Source organism: Stegodyphus dumicola, chromosome X1 (assembly GCF_044657685.1).
Source record: "Stegodyphus dumicola isolate Sdum_Otavi_A_Nest chromosome X1, ASM4465768v1".
In the NCBI taxonomy this organism is placed as follows: Eukaryota; Metazoa; Arthropoda; class Arachnida; order Araneae; family Eresidae; genus Stegodyphus; species Stegodyphus dumicola.
Window position 1 is genome coordinate 94,901,567 of NC_140780.1, and position 26,174 is coordinate 94,927,740.

Here is a 26,174-nt window from a genome sequence, read left to right on the forward strand (position 1 = left end):
CCCAAATAACTTATTTTCATCAACGCTTTGGGCGAGAGAGCTACAAGTGCACCCCACTATGCAAATACCAGGTTTTGAAACAGGAAAACTGAATCCCTGACTTTCAATAATGACCAAAAGTCAAGGGGGTCCAGTTGAGTTGTTCTATATATTCTTGACAAGGCATCAGCAACCCATTTTTTAATTGACACTGGAGCAGAAATATGGGTTATCCCATTATCACCATTGGAAAAAAGAATTGTGGCTAAGCTTGAACTATTTGCTGCTAATGGTACAACAATCAAAACTTATGGTAAAAATTATTAGAACTGGATTTAGGGCTGCATAGATATTTCAACTGGTCTTTTATCAATGGAAGGAATCAAACCGCTTCCATCAAACGTTGATACAATTAAACAATACCTTATACCAGAATCCTTCAAAAGCTTCTGCAGATTTTTGGGAATAATGAACTTTTACCATCGCTACATACCAAACTGCGCCAAACTACAACCATTGACAAACTCGCTTAAAGGAGTGAAAAAAGGCAACAACAACCAAAAACAACCACCTTTAATTTGGATTAAAGATGTACAGAAAGCTTTTACCGATATCAAAAGCACACTGTGCAACTCAACAATGTTAGTTTACCCCAACCAGATGGTGCAGATCACCCTAACTACAGACGCATCTGATTCCACCGTGGGTGCCATGATCCATGAACTATACAATAACGAAAAACTATTGCTAACCTTTTTCTCCCAATCCCTATCATCAACACAGAGAAATAACAATGCATACGGTCGAGAATTACTTTCAATCTACTTAGCGATAAAGCATTTTAAACACATTTTGGAAGGACAATCATTTACTATCTTTACTGATCTAAAACCTATCTATCACCTTCGCATTCCAGCAGAATTTAGATAACGCCTCTCCAAGACAAGTCCGGCAGTTGAACTATATAGCTGAAATCACTACAGACATATGCTACATTTCCGGAGAAGGAAATATCATAGCAGACACGTTGTCATCACTATTCCAGCTCCATCAAACCATCACTATTCCAGCTTCAATTGATTATAGTTATTGCAGATCCCTATAAGAATGAAGACCTCAAGATTCTTAAATCAAATTCCACTTTCAAAATAGTTCAAATTCCTATCCCTGATAGCAATAAGAAAATTTGTTGTGATACCTCTGCTACAGCCAAATGTTCCTAAAGAATTTCACGAAAGAGTACTTTTTTCTATACATAACTTATCCTATCTTGGAATTTGAGCAACAACGACACTGGTGATAAAAAGATTTATTTTGCCTGGCATAAACAGACTGCACGCTGTGTCCTAGAGTATGCTTGCATACTTGCCAACCTATGACACTAAAAAATCAGGAGTTTTTTTAAGAAATCAGGAGATTTTTCACAATGTTAAAAAGACTTTTTAAATGATAAAAATATAGTTTTTAATAATGAATTAACTTTAAATAGTAACTAATTCTTAAATGCAAGCAACACAAAAATACCTTAAACATAAAAAACATTTTTATTACTTGCATCGTTTAAGAGTTTAAAAAAAAAAAAAAAAAAAAAAAAAAAAAAGAGGAGAGAGACTTTAATCAGTTTTTGTACAAATGTTATAAACAGTGGCAGATTTTGCTTTCTTCAAGAAAGAAACTTCATAATTTTGTTCATAGCAATTGCCACGTAGGCCGTAGGCCTGCTTTCACTAATAAAAGTTTTTCTAATGTGTCATCACTAATATTAGATCTAAATTTAGTCATCATTTTCGCAACAACACTGAATATCCTCTCACACTCTGAATTACTATGGAGAACAGACAAGATAGCCAACATAATTCTAGACAGTTCACTATATTTTAAAATTTCATCAGCACCTTCCAGTTTTCGAATTAAACTCCACCGGGTGTCAATCCTAGCTGATTTTATAACTTCATCCAAGTTTTCTAATTGTAAACTACTGTTATGCGGCTGTTGGAACTGTTTCAATTTTTCCTTCCTTTTAGAACTCCTTTCAAGATAATAATAAATATCAACAATGTGTTCATCCACATTTATTGGTAAAGAAGATGCCCCATTTTCAGCTGCTAAATTTAAGAGGCTACAGGTGCACCTCATAATCTGCAAATCTGAATTTTCCTTTCTTAAGATGCTTGCAACACCAGTCTTCAAGCCTACCCATACTGGTACATTTTCAGCACCAAATGCTAAGCAATTATCCAGAGGGACTGCATTTTCTTTTAAAGTGTTAATAATTAGCTGTGCTATATTAAAGCCTGTCAAATGTCCTTCTAAAGTGGGGACAGAAAATAAACTGCACTGAATTTCTGAAGACTTTGGATTAAAAAAAGAAACAACAATTGGATACAGTTTTAAATCGGTATTATTGTTTCTATCCGTAGACAGGTAGAACGGAGCTGTTTTAATGCAATCAATAACTGTATATTTATTTTTCAAACCCATTTCTTTAACAATTGCACCTGTTTTGGTTCTTGTACTTGAGTATTTCTTAGCGATTTCACTATCAGGAAACATTTTTCTAAATAAAGCTGCAGCATGATCCAATGCATTCAATGGCATGTTGTGCTCCAGTAAAAGGCAGAGAACAGACATTCTGCATTAATAACTTTTTGGTCCTTTGTTTCCGAAGAAAAATTTAATTTTCCGTGTTTTTCAAAACAACTCATGTTGTCCTTGTGTATTTTGTGTACGCACATGTTTCAAAACATCCGCTCTTCTACCATGCAAAATTGAAAAATTGCAAATTTATTACATTTCCTTGAGGAAATAATGGAAGGAAAGTCAACTGTTTTTGATTTTTGAAACGTACACAAGTATTTCACCTTTCTCACAGACATAACAAAAAGATGATAATTTCTAAAACTATTTCCAGAAGGCACGTGTACTAACACAACTCAGGACAAGATGAACGAAATAACTAAAGAACATACAAGTAACAGCCTTGAGCTTGCTTTGTGCTCATTGGCTGATATATGCTAGATGATGCGCAGTGTAGCTTGATGCCCATTGGAGAACTGGAGAACCTTGTGGATACGTATATGCTCTCACTCACAAAGCAGAAGTTATCTGATTTGCAAGGTTTTGTTTTAGATATGATCTAGGGAAAATTCAATTGCTTTCAGACGTCCAAAATAATTTTTTTTTTCATATAACATATTAAGCCAAGTTCCATAAAAATAGTGAGAAATTTTAAGAATAGGAAAAAGTCGGGAGAAATATATTGTAAATCGGGTTGGCAGGAGAGCGGTGGAAAATCGAGAGTCTCCTGTCTAAATCTGGAGAGTGGGCAACTCTGTGCTTGCAATGCCAATGAGCCAAAGTTCACAAACACACCTATGCTCCAATTTCTAAATTCAAAGTTCCCAATCAACATTTCAAGCACCTTAACATCAATCTTGTTCGTTCTTTACCATCTTGCAAAGGTAGGTATCTGATTACCATCATCGATACATTCACTCAGTGGTTTGAAGCTGTACCTTTGGAAGACGAAACTGCAAATTCCATTGCAAATGCCATCGTCACGACTCTAATTTCAAGATTTGGAATCGCAGAGAACATAACATCGGACAGCAAACTCTTCCAATCCTTGAGCAAATGCCTAGGTTTCATAGCTAACACCACCACAGCTTATTACCCACAGTCTCATAATAGAATGTCAACATGAAACTTTGAAACAAGTTTTCGTACACAAGGACTTAGCAAACTGTTCACATGTATTCATTTATAATAATATAATTTCATCTTGTCTTCAACCACCCTATCCTGGACTATATTTAGTTAAACAACATTTTGAGAAATTTTTCGATGTGGAAGTTTCAAGAAAAATTAAAAGAATATCGACAGATAGACTGAAACCGTATTTCAAACTTAAAGATGAAATAACAAATCTAACAATGCTGATAACTCCAAAATCTTATTGAAGCTGATAACTCCAAAATTTCACCACTTCTTAGGAACAATGATCTTTCCAAACACATTTATCCTAGAAACACAAACCTGGACGAAGAGTTAAGAATTCCTGCATACCTGAAAGACTATGAGATATAATGCTATCACTGGAAAGGATGTGGACGTCATTTGCCATACTGAAATGCCTTTCGTGAAACTCTTTGCTGAAGTGGCAACAAAACAGACAGTTCAAAACATACAACATTCATTGGATTTTTGTTTTCAAAAGGCTACTTATCATTTGTTTCAATCATGTTTTCTCATTAATAAAATTGTTTAAAGAAGTTTGTCCTTTATAGTATACTAAGAATACTTTAGATTTTATTCAACAAACTTCAGAGACTAATCGCCACATTTCAAGAGATAACACTGCAAGAGCATCAAACAAGCCATCATGTGCAGCTTTCTATTTGATAGATACCTCCTGTGACATTCATTTGGAATAGACCGCGTTGTACTACAAAACTTCCCATGAAATATGCTGAACAGGGCCACAACTCAAATGCAAACTTAGACAAAATATGGCACAAAATTTTGCTTTAGTCCTTTTTGAAACATTTCATCAACATGGTTAATCATGGTTGTTAATACATTCCAGCTTCTAGTTTATACAGAATTATTTCGAACATCATCCTTGCCTGACCGGGAAAACTGTTTAGCCTTTTGTTGCATAAAACTGTTCAAGGTCAAACTATTTTCAAGCATAAAACTAGTCCAAAGCCTCAGTGCAGTCCTTGTTGGTCACAGAAGTTTGAAGAACTGGCAAACACCTTGTTCTACTTTACATGAGATCTATGCCATTATATGAGATTACAGGTTTATGTCATATCAAGTGTAATTTTTACTTGGCCAAGCTATGTATGAACAAGTTCTCCATACCCCAAACCTTCAAAAACTAAGGGCATTTTACAGCAATTTACAAATAATTGTTCATAAACATCTAAATTATAAAGCTGTAAACCTCAGCATAGCAACATTTTATAATTAAAAAAAAAATAAAGCAGATTGGTGTTTTTCAGTAATAATACAGTAATTTTCAGTAATACATGGAGAAAGAATCACACGACATAAATGCATTTAAATAACTCTGACTTTCACGAAGACATATATGTAACCTAATTGGTGACAATTCAGTAATAAAACACTGCTTTATCTTACATACAAGGAAATAGCAAGTAATAAAATACCTTGAGTTCCTAAAATTTCCATATGCAAATGTGCCAGTCCATTAGCAATAGAATAAGCCATCTTGCACATTCCAGCTGTATCTACAGTAGCCTTATTGAGGTAGTCATAGAGAGATCCATTTTCATGATAATCAGTAATTAACCACAGCTGTGTCCATGTACCATTATCTAAATAGGAAAATATTGTAAAATGTTATGTAGCTATACAAATAAGCATGAATTGAAAATATTTATATTCAAGTACTTAAATAATGTCAAACATTAGTACTTATGTACAAGGTGGTTATAAAAAAACTCCCAGTGGCCTATATCCTCAACCTATCGAAATGATGCTTTAGGTATTGTTATTTGAAAGTATGCATTTGAGATTGGTTTGGGATGATTTAAAACAATACAGCTCCAATAGTCATGATTATGGTTTCAGTGAAAGAAATTTAGAAATTTTCGAATGGTAACACCCACTTTCTTCATTCACAAACTGATCAGTGCTCTGAAAAACCATAAATGGTGCTGAAACAATAAATGTATGACGAAAATTGCTGGCATAAAAATTTGCACAGAATTATAAAGGATGATGGCAACACAAGAGAGAAGGGGGAACGCTTTTCAATCTACTTTTTTAGCAAATATTTTGTTACAATTTTTCAAGCATTTAAATTGAATTACTTTTGAGATTTTATCCCTCAAGTGCAGTAACTTCTCATTTCCATTTTCATTCTCTTTTCTTTGTAACAATATCACAAAGTATAAAGAATATTCCATAAAAACAGATTATTAAGCAACAAAGCAAAAGTGAAAAATGAAACTGAAAATGAATTTGAGAAGAATCTATAGCAAAACATTTTTAACATAGCAGATGATTCAGTTTTTACCACTGAGCAATTCTTTAAAAAACATTTTTTTTTTTTTTTTGTATTCAGTACTACATACGAGTGATTCATAATATGAATTGTGCTATAAAATTTGCTACCATTAGGTCAAAACAATTTCAGAAACAGTTTATTTAATTAAACAAGTTTAAAAACATGTTTTAGCCAGCTGATGATTATTGATGGTACTGTGATTTAAAAACTTAACTTTTGTCAGCAAAACTCCATCCTAGGCCTGGTCAACTTATAAGTGTTCTTACAAAATGCAACTATCTGTGCAATCTCACTAATATTTTGAAAACATTGATATTTTGTACTCTACACAACAGTTTACTGCTTTATTATGTGTTCCATGTGGGTCCTTCATTACCTGACAGCAAAACGAATATTAGCCAGAGTTGACCAGTATTGTACATGGTGACAAACAGTTTAAAACGATCTGGATTTTCCAAAATAATAATAATAATCACAGTTGAATAATCATGATTCAGCAGTTTTTGACATGACATCTTAGAAACATCTCCCTGTGCCAGAAAATCATCAGCCAAACCATTACTTGTGAACATGATGATGACATTTTAAATCTTTATTGTGAAGATATTGTCTACTAACATTCTGCTGCTAAAACATTACAGTGAGTGTTGGCTACTACATTCCAGTCTTGAGGCATCCGAGATAACAAATAGTATGGATTCGAAGTGAACTGATAACAAAGTGGATGCTATATCACAATAACGCCTTTTAGCGTGTTACTGCTTACATTCATTAAATTCTTACAAAATGTTCTGTTAAAACCAAGCTATAAACAGTTTACAGTTCTGATCTCACTCCATATGATTTGTGGCTCTTTCTACATTGAAAGAAAAAAATTGGAGAGCAAAAATTCAATTCAAATAGTGATATTACAGCTGTACAAGGTCCACTGAAGTAGCTTCCGCAAAATGTCTTCTATGATGCTTTGAATACCAGACTGGATGATGAGACAGCTGCATATCATTTATGAGAAGATACTTTTAAAAAGAACGTTTTTCTGTACCTATTTTTCTTGAATTTCTGTAATTGTATCCTCAGTTTTTATGGAATGCCCTGTGTTCATTCAGGTGAACAATGAGTTTTCCAGTGGCAGCATGGATAAGACTACTCTGCACTAACAGTTCACTTTTTGCTCTCTCCTAAGCTCTACAGGAAAAAAGGTCTCAGGTCTGATTTGCCACAATAGTCCTAATTTTTCTCTAAATGGGACATATATACCTCAGCAAACACAATGTCAGACTCTATATGAAATTGGAACACACTCTTCCAGGATCTCCAGCATAATCAAAATATTATGAAGATTATTCACTTTATGTTTATTTACTAGCAATTGAAACTAACTACACTAATACAAAGTATTATTCTCTACATTTAAAGTGAATATGAAAGAACTTGCCTTAGAAAGTCCCCCATGAAAGCAACTAACATAAGAATGATCTTCAGAGTTTATTGTAACAAATAGCACAACGTAACTTCAAAGTATAAAGGTAATAGATGTTATGGCTCACTGTATCTAGATTATCCTTAAGACTAATGAAAATGAAAGTGTTTATATTATAAAAATAAAATAATAAGTGATTAAACAATAGTTAATGGATCTAAAACACTACAGAAAGCATTTAATGCATTTCAGTTTCCAGTTTTGATGGCCCGTTTTAATTTCATAACTAGTCATCTGATCCATGTTAAACAATTAATCATGCATTATTAGATTATATTGTAACACATTATAAGATTTCAAGAATTCAATGTATGCAACTAAAAAAACAATGGTAAAAGCACTACATTTATGAAAAATGGTCAAAATTCATGAAACAAAATAATAACATGAATTTCAGAAGCTTTGCACTAATTTTATTAAAAATGACAAGTTAAACAAAAATAGTTCAGTAAGAAATTTACTTACTCGCAAGACTTAAATGAGATCATATTATGTTTAAAAGGCTGGATAACCCAATGCATTTATAATAAATACTCAAAAGATATCAATTCAGCAACTAATTAACACCTGCACACACAATAATTAAGTAGATAATGCTATTAAAAATATAATTTAATCATATTAACATTTAATTTTTCATATTATGATAATAAATAAAATAAAATAATAATAAATGAATGAAATAAGAACAAATACAATAAAACTACCAAACATAAATACATTTTCTTCAAAATCCTTCAGCAATAATTCAATTAGTATTCAAGCAAACAGCATAATATTGGTTTAGACAGATAACTCCTCTGTTTAATTAAACCCAAATTACTTAGAAATCAGACACCTATCTCAAATGGTCAAAGTCAAGTATAGTTGCTCACTACAGAGATACAAAACAGTTACTTATTTATGTCAAGTCTTGACCAAATATTTGAGTATCCAATCCCCAGTGGTTTTCAGAAAGCATAATACAACCCTCCAAAATTCTTTCAACAACTTAGCCTTCATAATTTCAGTATTATGCATATGCTGGAACCCACATTGTCTTTTCACATCCATGTTAAATCTTGACTTTTTGCAGTGTATCAACATACATTTTTGTTAGTAATCATTTTGCTTTAGATGGAAACGAATCATTAAATTAAATATTTCTATTTCTCCCAGATCAGCATGTTTACTTTTATGCATTTAATACTTTTATCTGCTAATGTTCAAAAACATGTTTAAAAAAGGGCTGTTTAAAACACTGACTGTTTTCTATTAGTTACTTGTATATTCCCTTACACAGACTGTTTAAATTGTAATTTTTTATACTTCTTATTTGTATATTTTGTATTTTTTATCTGTGCATTCTTATATTGCCTCTCTCTTTATATGTATGTGTATATAAAGATATATGCACACATTTATGTATATAAAAGGAAAATAAAGTACCATAATTTAGACTAAAATTAAATTTTGAAATCCCAAGAATAATTGTTTAATTTGTACAAGTTTAGCAACAGTTCATAAAAAAATTTAAAATATTAAATAAATTTTAGTACTTCCTATATGAATGAAACAAAATAATAATAATAATAAATAAGCATCAAATGCATCAGATATAGAATAACAAAACAAAAATTGAACTCTGATGTAATACAAACTGAATATACCGACCCCTCTGAAAAAAAATTATACAGTATATAAAGAAAATTATAAATATAAAAATCAGGTTGAATGAATATTTATTTATTCTTATTCCCATTATTAATGTACCAATTTTTATAAAAATGTTCTGCCTTGTTTGCTTCAGTTTTGATTATACCATAATTTGATTCCTATTTTAGTTAAATTATTCTGTTTGTTTCTTTAAAAGTACTATTCTAATTTATTAAATATCTAATTTTTTATCCATGTATATACATGCATACCCTAAGATAAACTACTAGCTTTTATTTGCAACAGCCCCTTAGTTCTCCTTTTTAATTTGGTTATTTTGCCTTCCTATCCTAAAAATAACAACTCTTTACGATAAATTGCTCAAAACTACATCATTTCAAAATTAATCTACAAAATTAATTCTCACTGATTCTAACAAAATGCTAATGATGCTTATATAATGTTTCAGCTAATAACAAGTGTTACTAATCAACACTCAATCAACCAAAATGAAACTGAACAGAAACTAAATCAGTCTTATCAAGACATTCAAGTATCATCTAGACATTTCTTTCCCTGCTTCTCTGGCTTGCACGCTTGGTGCTACTGTTATTCTTTCTCTTGAACTGGTAAGGATGGATGCACAAGCTAAACCTACATATGAAACTCCTGAACACAGGGTACATCCATCTCTATTACTTATATTGCTATGATGTGTTCATGATTTGGTGAAATCAAATCTAAATACAAATGATTATTATGCATCCAGCACTATCTACTTCTTCCTGTTCTATGCCATCAAAATTGAAACTATCAAATAATCTGCAATGCTGAAGTCGTGAAGATACATAGTTGTTAATGATGACAGACAATGTATAAAGAAGCAAAGAATATGTATTGTTAAGAAGGAAAGCTTCGCAGCAGCAGGAGTGTCTCCCTCCGAACGAAAAGGGACACAACTGCGCATGCATGCAATATCTGTCGCCAAAAAGCGCCAAAGCTCGAAGCTGATGTCGAAGTTCAAACAGGTTCGACGGTCACGTTTATCAAGAGTTTAAAGCTGTGTGACTCCATTTTTCCCCCCTACATATTGACAGATATAAAATCAGACATCAAACTGCAATATGGATAATACAAGTTCAACTAATAATGCAAAAAAGCACGAAAATTCGAGTTTAAATTATCGCGAAAAGTCAAAGAACGATTCATCTTAACCCGTCTTCCTCAATTTCCTGTACACGTGGTGAAGGTGGAAAATCTCGGCCAGGTACATCGCAAAGGGGGAAATTCTCACCAACACGTTTCGTCGGCAAATCCCTTGGCGAATTGTCCCTCTTCTTTCTAGTGGTGTAGAAGACAAACTGGTTTACATTACGTCTATGGAACCTTTCCTTCTTTACATAGACTTTCTTTGCAAAGAAGCTTACAGTTATAACTGATTTAAATACTTCTTTATTCTCATTGACAAAGCCAACACAGATGAGGTGCAATGAGTGCCTGTTCTTGAAGAATTATATGAGTACCTTCTGTATTTAACTATATATGAAGAAAGGAGCAGCAAGTTGGCAGCACTGAAGTGAGACAATGTCTTCAAGACATAATCGTGGATCAGAATGATTTGGTTTAACTTCATTTATGATTGATTAAGTAATAACTTTCTAAAACTATTATAGATTGAAGCCTTATGTATCTATGTTATACAAGAATCGTACAACATATTTATTATGAAATGACACAGTTGAGAGAAATTTATTATAAGTTACTGTTTTTAGGAGACAAGAGAAATAGCCAAATTTAAAACGAAGAGTTAAGGGGTGAAGTTAGTTTTTGTCTTTATATACACTCATACATACTAAAAAAAATTAAGAATATGAAAAAATTGAACTTTCTGATTATCTACATTATCCATCCAAAAGTTACTAACTGTTGGTACTTAATTTCTCATCAAGCTGAAGTTTGAAAGACAATTACCATTTTCAACATTGGTGGCACACTAAGAATTTCAAAAAACAGCAAATGATTAAAAAAATTAAAATTGAAATAAACATCCAAGATAAAATTGTACTTTTTTCTCATGCTGCTTTTTCAAACACTGCTTTGTTTCAGTTTTAAAAAAATCACAGAATTGCATAAAATCGGCATCATGCACAACTTGGTATTGCATACACTGTCATTCTCCCCACATACACAATGATCTGATCTCATTTTAAGATGGAATGCAAATTTTTCCATCCTCTATTGTTGAGCAAAACACCATAGTTCTGATGAAATGCAAAGCTTTCAGCCACTGGCAAACTCAAGTTCCATTACAATTCTTTACACAAATACAATAAAACAAACACTCAGAATGATGACCACTGAATTTGAAAAAGGAAATCAGCTCTCATCTGCTCTGTGTGTGTACACATACGTAGGTTGTCACATAAATATATTTGGCAAATGTCATAGGTTACCTATGCTGACATAAGGCACTGCTTCATGATTACTTTTCAGGAGGAGGAGCAGATATTCAGGGGGAAGCAGAATTATATTTAAAAAGGCTACAATAAATTGGTGGCAGTAATTAAATTCAGAGAAAATATAAATATCACACTCAGTTTGGTAATAAAGAAAGAAGTGGCACAAACACTTCAAAAAAAAAAAAAAAAAACATTGCAGTAAATGACTAGAAAAATAATCTGATACAAGACATAACATATAGACATAAACACATAATATATAGGGAGAGAGACAGAAAAACAAACTATTATATACACAAGGTGGTTATAATTAAAGTTCCACCCTAAAATGGTTGTAGAAGGAAAACTACTGGACCTAAATTTATCCATCGAAATTTACTTTCCATGGAAAAACTAAATAAGTTGAAAAACTGAACACAAGGGGGGGGGTGGACGGCGCTGTATGCAATACTGTTAAGCAATATAAGGGTCGGAATCTAACTTAACCTTTTGTTACATGGGTTAAACATGTTGTATATCCTTAAGAAACATTGACCTAAACAAAACTACCATTTAAAGGTGTTAAAGGTGATAAAGGACAAGTGTGCCATCCATGTTACGGAGAAATCCCTCTGTGAAAACCACAACTAGAGATTAGAAAATGTGCAATCACAAATCACTTGTAAAGGTGTGCGTATTCCAGAAATCATTTTCTTACACATCGCTCATGTTATCTACTCAGTTTCATTGCATTCTTCGAAAGTCACTGTTTGGTGTGATATGACAGCTAGTTTCATAATTGGACCATTTTTCTTTGATGAGCAGGCAACAGCTGGACCTGTTACATGCATTGTGACCACAGCTCACTTAGCGTCAATGTTAAGACGTTTCGTGATACCTGAACTGCAGCAGCGTAGCATTTTACACACCACGATTTTTATGCAGGATGGGGCCCACCTCACATTGGTACATGTGTTACACAGTTATTTTGGCAACATTTCACAAATGAATGGATTATAAGGCAACACCTCTCTACTTCTTGGCCACCCCGGTCACCAGACTTTACCCCTGATACATTTGGCATTATCTCCAAAGCACCATTTATGGTGATAATCTAAACTACGGGTCTTCAACCTTTCACACCTGAGGGCCAAATCAATAAATTCACAAAGATCTGCAGGATACATGTCTGTCAAAAAAAAAAAAAAAAAAAAGTCAGAAAATTTATATAAAGAAGGGGGTTTATTTTGCAAGACTGCAATTGATTCTAAGGTGAAGAGATAGTGTTACAGATTTGTATACATATACACACACACACTGGTTCCAAAAGGTCAATTGGAAATCGAATTAAAATGTTTTAAATCTTTTTTTAACTATTAAAAAAAGTATAAAGATGATTGTACAGAATGATTTTACAAAATGCATTCGCAATAAAAAAAACTTGCATTATTAGCAGGAGATGGTAGTTACTTTAGTTTTAATGTGAAATTTGACATTGTTTTACTTGATTAAAGCATCAATATCCAGTTGAATCTGTGTTGTTGCAATTCGTAAAGTTTAATCCAAATGTTTGTCTCTCAGTGGTGTTCTTGGTTTTGATTTTAGGATTTTCATTTTACAAAAAAGCTGTCCACATATGTAAGTACTGCCAAAGGTAGAAGGCATGAAGAATGCATGTTTATGAATTCCTGAATACTTGTCTTCGGTCACAGACTTCGAATAAAAATAAATTAATGTAGGATTTTCAAGAAACTTGCATTTTACTGTAGAGTCACACTGTAAATCTATAAATTCTAATTGAAGTTGAGTTGGAACAATATTACATAAGATAAATTACGTACGAAACAGTGAAATTTTTGAAAAACTCATTATTTTCAGAAAACGTTATCTCAAATATCAGGCATGCCAATAAAATGTTTTAAATATCAAGAATAAGAGAAAAAAAAGTTTTTTTTAACAACAAAAAGCTTACAAGGCAATTTTTCTCGAAATCAAAATTTCTTTAAAATTCTTCAAATTCAAATGTGGGACCATCAAAATACCTACCTTCAGTGGGCCAACAGCAGCCCACACCCCTAATCTAAACAATTTGGTGGAAATGAACGATGTTATACAGCAGCATGTCTGTAACTTTCCTCCTGATATGCTGTTGAGAATGCAGTAATATGATTCAACTTGCTTTTGGAAACTGGTGGATGCCACATTGAACATGTTTTGTAACATGTTTCAGAAACGGTTAAACACATTTTAAACCAATGTCTTCATATCTTATATCATTTAGCAATATTGCATACGGTGCCATTTCCTCCCTGGTGGTGCGTTTTGTAACTTTTTTCTGTGGAAAATAAATTCCTAACTAATGTATAAAAATAACAAATTAATGTATAAAAGGCAACATCCATTTTAAAAATGTTGGTGCACTAGTTCATACAACAGCAATCAACAAAATTTAAAATGCAAGAAAGATTCATAATAAAAAAAGTCACATCTTTCAAATTTTTTTTTTTGGTGCCACTGTTTTTTTTTTTTTTTTTTTTTTTTTTTTTTTGGTGCCATGTGTACACCAAACCTTTTCTACTTAAAAAGACTAGAGAATTGCATAAACTTGGCTCCATACAACTTCTATATTGCACACTGGTCAAAACAAATATGTACAATGCACATACTTTATAGCAACATCAGAAATTGCCACAAAACTATTTCACCGAAATATTTCTTTGCCTTATAAACACTTTTTCATTAACTTTTCAGTTGTGGTTAAGGTAATCAGGAAGTTCCCCAAAACATGCAGATATTAATAAATTACCTTTATTATCAGCAGCTATAAATCCTAAAATATTGCTGTGTCGTAACATAACAGTCTGATATATTTCAACTTCTCTAAACCAGGAGCGCTCATCTCTTGAAGAAAATATTTTTACAGCGACAGGTTGGCCTCTCCAACGGCCCCTCCAAACTTCTCCAAAACGGCCCTTGCCAATGATTTCCACTAACTGAATTTGTCTTGCAATGCTCCTTTGAACTAGCAATGGAAGGCCTAGAAAATTTAGTAAAGAAACCAGTTTAGATATCATACAAATATGAAACAGTCAGTTATAGAACTATGAATTATTAATTCAGCATTACATCAAATATTTAGAATATAGTAAATTTCTTCAATTCTAATATACCTCTTTTCACAACATTCATGTGGGGGATAAGACGTGCATTAAATTTGAGAAAATACAGTCCTGCAGTGGAAGTTTGAATCACGATTACATCATTTCACTTCACTTCACAAACTATCTGAATATGCTCTGGACGATGGATGGTGTCTTGAGTTACTGATACTTAAGTCAGTAACATATGACTTTCAAAGGTGTTTTGAGGCAATCTCTGCCACATAATTAATACTCAGGGATTTTAGGAAGCATCACTTTAATATTTTTCATTGCTTACAGCTGATTAACAATGCCTAGCAGCAAACGACCTAAAGGACCATAAAATTCAGCTTAGAGGAAATTATGGCCAGACTGGATTGCAAAATGCGTAGACACTTTTCGTGTGTGTGTCTTTCGACAAAACCATAATAATGAAGATATGGAGAAGTTACTAGAGGGCCACAAAAAATTATCTTAACAAGAAAAAACAACCTTAGAAGCAACACTAAAAGGTGATTGCAGACGAAATGTTTTCTGAACAAGAGCAGGGAAAAAATTATCTTAATAGTCTGACCTCTGAAAATTATGCAAAATAGGACAAGAAGCAAAGTTTTCATGTGACAGCATCACCATGGTAAAGCAGTAACAAAAGCATTTTCAGTGACAGTGCCAATATCTCACTTTAGAAACATTTTAAAATGCAGGCAACAACAAATCACATAGAACCAATTTTTTCACAACCAAACAACAAACTTCCACTGCATTTTTCACTTATGCTAGTCACTCTCCTTTGTACTGGTACAGTAAAATTAAATTACGGTTTTGTCTATTTTATTTGCTTAATATTGTGTTTTATCTTTTTTGTTTCGTGCTTAATGTTTTCTGTTCTTTGTTATAAACATTTTAGGTTATGTCCATTCATATTTGGTTCTAATTTGTGGTAATGAACCTGCGGACAAAGTAACGTCGTAAAGTTTAAATACACGCAGAAATGAATTAATGAATTTAAACATTAATTCCTATGGAGAAAATAGTTTTGGTTTACAACATTTCATTTGAAAAACAGCCTTCAGGAACAAATTAAAGTCATGAACTGAAGTTTCACTGTATTTATGCAATACATTTTTTAATAACTCTATGAAAAATATACTACTATTCAAGTGACTCTTGCTGAACATATTGTGCTTTTTTTTTTTTTTTTTTTACAACAATGAAGTAAAATTTAAAGCTAAGATTTTAATTGGTCATTTAATAATTTATATGTTGGCACTTACTTTCTGATGAGTAAGAATATTTTCGCTATTAAACATAAGGAAATTCATGAAAAGCAGCATGCAACTGATCTCATTCACTCAGGAATAAAACCCGCAGCAGTGATACTGACATCTTCCGTTGCAGCAGTTTCATATTTTTCACTTCGAAAGTTACCTAGACATTCAGTTATAAACAGTTTATCTATAGATAAACTATTTTATCTATAGATATTACATTTATCTATTTATTTATAGATAAACTGTTTATAACTAAACATTTATAAACAGTTCAAAGCAACTATCATTTTCATGGATGATAACTGCAGACCATATTACGCTTGGATGGTCAGCAGATTTGTGTTTGGCAATGCTGACATCCAAATGAACTCGTAAGAACTTTTCTAAGACATGAACTTCATCCAGCATGTTTCTTCTACAAAAAGGGCATACATGCCAATGATGATCCACACAAACAGTCCACACCTGAAACTGCCTTTCCCAAAAAGGAACAGAACTGAATACCTGAATTCCTTCTTAATGATGTTATTGATTGTTATAAATATAATAGAAGCTCAAATGAAGCTTTAATCGAATAAAATTGCACATAAAACAATTGTTACATTGTAAGAACAATATTTAAACTAAAAATGACTGTTGCCATTCAATGTAGTATAATTTTAGTGCTGCCAACAATATTAAATATTATACTACATTCACCCCTCCCAAAGATTATTAAGTTACATAGTCTGCCAGATAAGAAGGCTGATGTCTCTGCCTTTTTGGACACAAGGATTCATTCTGATGCAAGTTATCATTTGAAGTATTTTCAAAATCCTCTTGTCTGCTACGGCACGGTAAATCACTGCCTTGGGGATCCTCTTCTGTCGATTTTCTTACAGTTTTCGATACGAGTTCAGGAGCTTCAGTGGCCAGACCTTTGTTCTGTTGATCAAAAGAATCTGAAAGTTGTTGCTTTTCATCCAACCTGATATCATGGGCACGTATGAGAGTATCTCCTCTGGGTGGTAAATATCGTATTGAAACATTGGTTTCATGACCATCTGGAAGTTTAACGCAAGTGTAATCTGGGTTAACCTCAATGAGCTCCACTACCTGCACAATTGGCTCATATTTATTAGCTCATGTATGGTTTTTCATTAATACTGTTCCGGGTTATGTTAACCATGTAAGTAAAGAACGTCCATTATACGATCTTCTAGCATGGATGAACATACGTTCATGTGGTGTGGCATTTGTTGCTGTACATAAGAGTGACCGAATCAAATGCAAAACAGGTTGCAGAATGCTTTCCCAAGATTCGATAGCCATGTTCTTTGATTTTAATGCCAGCTGGATGGTTTTCCATATGATTCCATTATACCTCTCTACTTGGCCATTTCCTTGAGGATTACTATATGCAGTTGTGTGACTTGTTGTTATACCAAGTGAAGTTAAGAAGCATTTTAATTCACAAAACATAAATGAAGATCCTCTATCAGAATGTATGTAGGCTGGCATCCCAAAAATTGAGAAAATATTTTTCAAGTGAGCAATAACAGTAGCAGATCAGGGCAAGGTATTGCAAAAGGGATTCTTGAAAACTCGTCCACAATAGTAAGAAGGAAATTGTTTCTGGAAGCCGTAGGCAAAGGACCTTTGAAATCTAGATTTAGTCTTTCAAAAGGTGCAGTTGCTTTAAGTGTCCTTCAGATCTATAGAAACGAGGTTTTACTTCACTGCAGGATACACATGAATTAACAGTTCAAATTTCTTCTAGTGAGAAAAGCACATTTTTAGATCTTACCCAGTGATACATTCGAGTAATTCCGGGATGACGAAGTTCATAATGTAGTTCCCTTAGACCTATTTGTGGTTTTATAGCTGCATTTATTCTTGATAAAGTGTTTTCTACAATTTCATTTTTATTTCCATGGCGATATATAATATCAAATTTAAAACAAGCAAGTTCTAACCACCAATGCATAATTTTCTCATTTTTTATTTTACTGGAGGGCTGTTGATCAAACATCTCATTTTTTATTTTACTGGAGGGCTGTTGATCAAACATAAATGCCACAGATCTTTGATCGGTAAAAACTTTGAAGTGTCTTCCAATTAGATAGTGTCTCCAGTTTCGTAAAGTTTCAACAATAGCATATACTTCTTTTTCAATAGAAGAATGTTTTCATTCCGAAGAGTTCTGTTCTTGAGAAAAAAAGCTATAGGACGACCAGCTTGACTCAGGATTGCTCCTATTGCAAATTCAGAAGCATCAGTTTCAACTCTGGTATATTATCCTCAATTGCAGCTAAAGAAGCTTTGGATATATCTCTCTTAAGGGAACTGAAGGCTTTCTCGGCAACTTTACTAAGGGAAAAAGGTCCTCTAGTCAAAAGAGGACGAATCTTTCAGAAAAATTGGGAATCCGAAGGCAATAGTGAGCAAACATTCCCAGTGCTCTCTGTAGAGATCCTACATCTTTAGGAATTGGTAAATCCATTAGCGGTTTCAGTCTATCAGGATCAGGTTCTATTATATTATTAGCTATATAGTAGCCTAACACTTTTACAGATTTTGTGGAAAATGTGCATTTTTCCTCATTCGGGGTTAGCTTATACTTCTTAGCAGCAGCCATAATCCCCTCCAAGTTATTATTATGCTCAGCTTCATTCTTGCCACATATAATTACATCATCAAGGTAGGGAAAGGTTCCTGATAATTCTTCATTTGAAATTATTTCATCAACTGTTCTTTGGAAAGAAGCAACTCCATTTGTTACACCAAATGGAACACGTAGAAATTGATAGAGTTTACCAGTGTTTATCTGATTCTTTGATAGGAACCTGATGATAAGCACTTCCGAGATCAATTGTACTAAATATTTTATATTTTAATACTTGTGAAATCAACTCTTCAATTTTGGGAAGAGGGTAAGCATCAAGCATTGTGAATTTGTTTATAGTCTGTGAATAATCTATTACCATTCTGGGTCTATGATGTTCTCCTTTCACAACAAAAGCTTGTGCACGCCAAGGAGAATTACTTGGTTCAATTACACCTTAAGTAGTTTACATACTTCTGTAGCTATGAATGTTCTATCTTCTTCAGTTTGGCGTCTTGACTTTGTAACAATAGGTCTACAATCAGGAGTTAAATTAGAGAACAATGACACAGGTGCTACAAGAGCAGTTGCTAATGAACAAATTCTAAGAGGTGGTCTGTCACCTTGAAATTCTATCTCAACAGAAGAATGATCTTTTAATAAATCATGCCCGATAAGAAAGTCTGCAGAGAGGTTTTTCATAATTAATACCTCTACATTGGTGCATACATGGGTTTGCAATTTGATATTAACTAAAGAACAGCCTGTAATATCTGAGCTTAGAGAAGAGTTAGCCATGGTTATTCTATCAAAATATGATTTTATTTGAATTTGACATCTTTTTACAAAACACTGATTTATAAAACTTAGTGAACTACCGGTATCAATTAGGGCATTCAGCTGAACTCCATTTACTAGGACTTTAGTTATTGATCTTTCAAGACAGTGAGGAAGCATTGAAGCTGATGCTAGTGTATAAACTGCCACTGTGGATTAGTAGTACTGCATACAAGTTTGGATTTGCATACCTTTACCTAATGGCCCTTTTTACCACACTTCGACATATTGCATCCTTAACTGGGCAAATACTTTTTAAATGAAGGTCTCTGCCACAAAAGAAACATTTTCTGGATCGAATAGAAGCAACTACTGCCAATTCTTCACTATCATCATTTTTGTTCTCACACTGTTCAACAGCAGCTACCGGTGCTGAGGAAGACATTAAATAAATATGAGGCAGAATGATGTTCAGCAAGTTCCAAGGCTCTAGCTTGATCATAAGCTTTTTCTAACGAAATACTGGCATTTTCTAATAACCGTTCTCGAATGCGTGGATTCTTCAAACCTCGGATGAATGCATCTTTAATATACTCATGTTTATATTCTTCTGCAGTAACAGACTTAAATTCACAATCCTTACCCAACTGTTTTAATATTTGTAAATATTCATTTACAGACTCACCAGTTTGTTGAAATCTGGATGCTAAACTGTGCCGGGCGAATATTTCATTTCTTTTAGCAATGTACAATGAATCCAGAACATTAATTGCATTATCATAGGATTTTGAATCATTAATATATTGATAAACACTTGCAGATACGAAATTGCATAGCAGCTGTAGTTTTCTTTTTTCAGTTGCCTCCTTCAGTTGTGTGAGAAAATTTGAAAAAGATCTTTTCCAGTGATTCCATTTAGATTCCGCTCCAACACAGACAGGGTCAACATCAAATCTTTCTGGTTTCAATAGGTTTCCCATTTTGCAAAAGAATAAAGTATAAATTAATTTTAGTCGATTAAATTTTTATAAATATAAGAGAAGCTCAAATGAAGCTTTAATTGACTAAAATTGCACATAAAACAATTGCTTACATTGTAAGAACAATATTTAAACTAACAATGACTGTTGCCATTCAATGTAGTATAATTTTAGTGCTGCCAACAATATTAAATATTATACCACATTGATCCCATGTCTCACAGTTGTGCAATACTGCATTCTATATGGGGATACCATATTCCTCATTAAAAATAATTTTCTATCATGAAATTTAATTTCTTATTTAATGCCATACACAAAAATATGAATTTTATGTTTTTGATACCCAAGAACTTCCTCCATAAAATTCTACCATTCCCAGTTTACATCCAAAACTACGATATCCTTTAAATGATTTGAGCACTGTATCACAAAGTACTCTTGCATGCAATTATAAAATATCATTGTTAAACTTCTGCAATGAAAATCTGTGCTATCCAGCACTAGTCTTGAAGACTACTTTCTTAGATCAAGGCAGGCAGTTTTCAGAACTATGCATTCTTTTTTTTATCTTATTAAAAGTTCATAGCCACTACTGCTACAGTTCAAATAACCATGATCATATTATAAAACACTTGCAAAAAATATAGAACTCATGCTAAATTGTTGGTAAGATGCAAGAAATGTAATCATTAATTTAAGTCAAACAATAAAAATCAGCATATCTGCAAATTTGGCAGGACTAGTTTTGATGGTTTTACCGAAACATCTTCCTCAGCTCCCAAAGTGCAAATGAATGAGATACATATGGTGATAAGAATGGATGGTGCCATCTATTGATGAAACAAGAAAACTAAAACATAATTTCCTTAAAGGCTGAGGGTAAAAATGGATTGGAATTAGTGTTGTTAACTAGAACAGAAAGATGGTTTGAATGTGAAACGCCTTCAGAAAATCTAATTCACCAATGGAAGATGTTTTTTGAATAAACAGGGCTGCAGAAAAATGGAAATTGTGATTTTCAGACTAACAGTACTGGGCAACAGAGGACTTCTGTGTTTCTTTTTCCTTAACATATACCTCATATTCTTTGATGCAAAATTTTAAGACTCTTGTAGTTTGGACCAATGTAAATTAAACCCCACTGGGAAGGAATCCTGTAAATATCCCAGAAATTTGTATACATAAGAAGGTCCATAAGTATGGAGCTGGGACTTTCACTGATAGCAGAATAAACGAACCAAAAGTTAAATTTCTATAAAATAGGGGCAGTTTTATAGCTAACTGATAGAATGAAAGGAATGGCAAAAGAATTCTTATAATCTCCTAAAACAAGAGTGTTCCTTTTGGTATGTTAAGAATTTTTTAACTGCTTTGTTAATAATGTTAGGTGAAAATCCCTTGTCTATAGCAACTGCATTTAAATAATTTAATTCTTGATCAAGAGCCAGTTTGGAGGAGCAAACTTGAAGTGCATGGAAAACAAAGGAATAAAATGAAGCTATCTTCTGTTTAGTCGGATGACATTATTTGAAATGTGGAGGAAGGCAAACCAACAAAGGTTTATAACTTAAATTGGAAGACTGTTAAAGAAGGTTTTGAAATTTAAATGCATGGGTATTTTTATGACGGTTAACTATATTCTGAGTTCTGGACCAGGAATTTTCTTCAGTGGCAGTGAATTTTGGATAAGAATTAGCGAGTTCCATAAATCAATCCATCGTTCATTCTTATCCTAAATTCACTGCCACTGAACAAAAGTCCTGGTACAGAACTGAGAATATAGCTAATCATCAGAAAAATACCCTTCCACTAAAGCTCCAAAACCTTTCAGTCTTCCAATTTAAGTAGTTCAAAAACTCTTCCCATTGTAAATATTAAGCCAATAGTTAATATTTCTAGTGTTAGTTTATCAGAAGAACAAGACAGAATTCTGAAATATAATTTTAACTTCTTACAAAACTAAAGCCCCTGAATTTCAGGGATTTTGGCTCTTATCGAAAAAGCTTTTAAATTCAGTAAAGTTTCACATACAGCAGAAAGAAATGATTAGGCATCTCACTATCCATAATGCAAAATTCAATAATAAGCCTTTGAAACCAAATCTAAACGTGAGGGAAAGAGCTACAATGCGTGAAATTCAGTCTAACCCAGACATTATCCTTTCAAAGGCCAGCCAGATAATCATCATGGACAAGAACACTTACATTGATGGTGTCACTAAACTCTTAAACGAAGGATCTTATAATCCAGTCCCTAAAGACCCTTCACCTTCAGACATCTCAAAAATAAAAACTGCGATCAAATCTTCACAAATCCTTTCGACCAACTTAAAACAATCACTAGTCACATCTGTTGCGAATTATGCCAGATTATATGCTCTTCCCAACATTCATAAAAGTGGTATTGCTTTCCGCCCAACTGTGCCAAATTTAGGCACTGCCTCGTACCTGTTGGCTAAATATTTAATTTCTACATTTTCAACTCTATAAGATAATAACATTTACACCATAAAAAATTATACAGTACAAAGTCCGAAATCCGGACGTCCATTATTGGCTCTGTTGCTGCATCCCTGCTTGACACACATCTCAAACCGAAACATTTCACATAGATACATCATTGATCTGATGCCAGCATGGCTAATCATTATTTATTATACTTTCCTTTCATCACCACATGTTTATCAAAACATGACAACTTGAGTAATGACTCATGTAGCGATGCCAAAACAATTTTTTTATGTTAGTAATAAAGGAGTATGGTAACCTTTTATGTTGACATTACGCTTGGCGATGATTACAGATTTAAGTTAAATACACTAAAAAGTGTTGACGAGGAAAAATTTATCAAAAATTCCTTTCCATATCCTAAAAATAGATTTTGTTAATGATACTGATAGACCTAAAGATTACATTTAGGGGTATTTGAATTAAGAATAACTGATTTGTTATTCACATAAACCCAGAACCAGTGCCAGGGCTCGTATGGCTGCATTGAATCACAGAATTTAGGACCCACAGAGGCATCAGGTGATAAGATATCTAGCGCCGGCCCTTAATAACGCTTAAGAATATGTGGGAATTTATTTATTCAGAATTCTGATAAGCCTTAAGCATGTGCAAGAAATAGAAATAAGTATAATGAATAACTTAACTAATAGAATTCTGGCTTAGTTGTCTCAGAAAGCGATAGAAGCAAGATAAAATTTAGCGGAACAACTTGTCGTAAGTCGCCAAGCTAATGATGCATAGCCAAATATGTATAGTGAAGGATAGCTAAATTTGATGATGATAGGCGCTAATTTTATAGGTTTTTCGGATATCGCAAAACAAAGGTGAAATTTTTCCAATTAACAGATTTTGTAAAGAAATGTGGAGAAGCGGTAATAAATGAAGATGATATAAAATAAGTTTTTCATTGTGATGACAATGCTTCTCAATCATCAATCAATTAATGAATATTAAAATTTGTAGTATGGTTCTAGATCCAGAAAATAGCGATAGTGAAGAAATAAACAGAGAAGTTAGTAAAAAACGAGAAAATTTCAATTGACAAGTTAGTCGAAATTCTCGAAACAGCAGTTACAGGACTTCAACAATGTAACTAAACAAGAGATTATGTCTGTCTACGGAACTAAAGTGAAAGTATTATCATAAAAAACGAAGCAACATAAACAACTTACATAGAAAGAAATGTTTAATAAGGTAAACAAATAAATATTAAGTTTTTTTTTTTTTTTTTTTTTTTTTTTTTTTGTAAATTTTGATACTCTTTAGATCATAAATGCTTCATTATTTCATAAATCACGGTTTCATATTTTTAATTTTATAATTTCTACATGCCATCTTACTAGATTTAAAATGATGATCTAACATCCGGAAAAATCCCAAATCCGGAATCGCCGAAGTCTCGACGAGTCCGGGGATATCAGACTTTGTACTGTATGGAGTTTTCTAGAAAAGTTAAAAGCATATCTTCTGGAAATTTTCTCATGGTTTCTTTTGATGTAAATCATTATTCGCCAATGTTCCAGTGGAGGACACTTTAAGATGTCTAGAAACTAGACTTGATGAGTTTCAATCTCCGCCATAGAAATTGATGAGCTAATATCCCTTACTCAACTCTGTTAGAAACAAACGCATTTTGTTTTTGAAAATAAGTATTACAAACAAACTGAGGGATTAGCCATGGAAAGCCCTCTTACTCCCATCCTGGCTGATATCTACATGTATTATTATGAATCAATTATTATTTGAAACTTTAATCCTCCCGGTATGGTTCCACTACTTTAAAAATACTTTTACCCTGTTTGATGGCAATAAGATGATTTAAATAAAGTTCTTTCAATAATGAAATCATTTATCCTCCTATTCAGTTCACTTTTGAACTTGAGATATGTAATTCTCCTCTGTTCCTTGAAAATTTGGTCATGCGTAACACATCCAACTTCAGTAATACTGTTTACCATAAACCTCCAGCAGTTTGCCTTCCACCACCCTTCAAATCACACCATCTGACTAAACAGAAGATTGCTTCATTTTATTCCTTTGTTTTCCATGCACTTCAAGTTTGCTCCTCCAAACTGGCTCTTTATCAAGAACTAAATTATTTAAATGCGGTTGCTATAGACAGGGGCTTTTCACCTAACATTATTAACACAGCAGTTAAAAAATTCGCAACATACCAAAAGACACACTCTTGTTTTAGGAGATTATAAGAATTCTGTTGCCATTCCTTACTTTCCATCAGTTAGCTATAAAATTGAATGCATTTTACAGAAATTTAAACTTTGAGTCTTATTCTCCTATCACTAAAATTCCCAGTTCCCAGTTTAAGGACTCCATTCCAGATATGAATTTCTGGGACATTTACACGATTCCTTGCCAATGTGGTTTAATTTACATTGGTCAAACTATGAGAGTCTTAAAATCTTGCATTAAAGAACATGTGGCAGATGTTAGGGAAAAGGAAACTCAGAAATCCTTTGTTTCCCAACACTGTTGGTCCGAAAATCACAATTTCCATGTTTCTGCAGCCAAAATTATCCATAAAAACATCTTCCATTGGTAAATTAGATTTTCTGGAGGTGTTTCACAATAAAAAAAATCTTTCTGTTCTAGTTAACGACCCTAATTCTAATCCATCTATACCCTCAGTCTTTAATGAAATTATGTTTTAGTTTTCTTGTTTCATCAATAGATGGCGTCAGTAGCTTAGCCATTCATTTCTTATCTTATCCTTGTTCATTTGCACTTTGGTAGCTGAGTAAGTTGGTTCAGTAAAATCATTAAAACTAGTCCTGAAAAATTTGCAAATATAATGCTGATTTTCGTTGTTTGACTTCTAAATTAATCGTTGCTTGGAGTGTTCTTTTAACCTTCTTATGTAAATGAGTAAACTACTGACTAGTGAAACTGAACTATATCATGGATGGAGTTTACTGCTGTTATTACCAAAGTGATAGTGGGCTATCTACTTGTAGACTTGACAAGCTTGAAGAGAAAAGGCTACTTTATCAGGGAGATGAAAGAGTATGTATTTCCTTTAAAGATATTGAATTTTGTCATTCCCCTAGCAAATATGCATATTGAAGATAAAAAAACATTGTATCTGCTTTAGATTCCAATTTTATTTTTTAAATGAAAACTATTTGCCACAACGGAAGCCGCATTTAATGAAACAGAGAGACGTGACTCATGAACCACAGTTTGGATATGCCTAATCTCTGCTATTAACTTCAGTAAATCCCAACTCTGCAACACAATCTAAAGTTGTGCTTCAATTACAACAATTTTTTTTTTTTTCCCTGCAACAGAAACAAAACTGACTTTTCTCAACACAAAACATGAT

At 33.0% G+C, this 26,174-nt stretch overlaps 1 protein-coding gene across 1 annotated transcript in view; it reads right to left on the minus strand.

Moving 5' to 3' along the window:
* Nucleotides 1-26,174, minus strand: part of LOC118186832 (TGF-beta receptor type-1-like) — a 95,464-nt gene that overhangs the window by 35,183 nt on the left and 34,107 nt on the right. Inside the window, exons 5-6 of the mRNA XM_085807509.1 lie at nucleotides 14,376-14,606; nucleotides 5,154-5,321 (exon numbers count right to left, since the gene is read on the minus strand). Of these exons, the coding sequence (XP_085663635.1) occupies nucleotides 5,154-5,321; nucleotides 14,376-14,606 (399 nt within the window). The remainder of the gene's footprint in view (nucleotides 1-5,153; nucleotides 5,322-14,375; nucleotides 14,607-26,174) is intronic.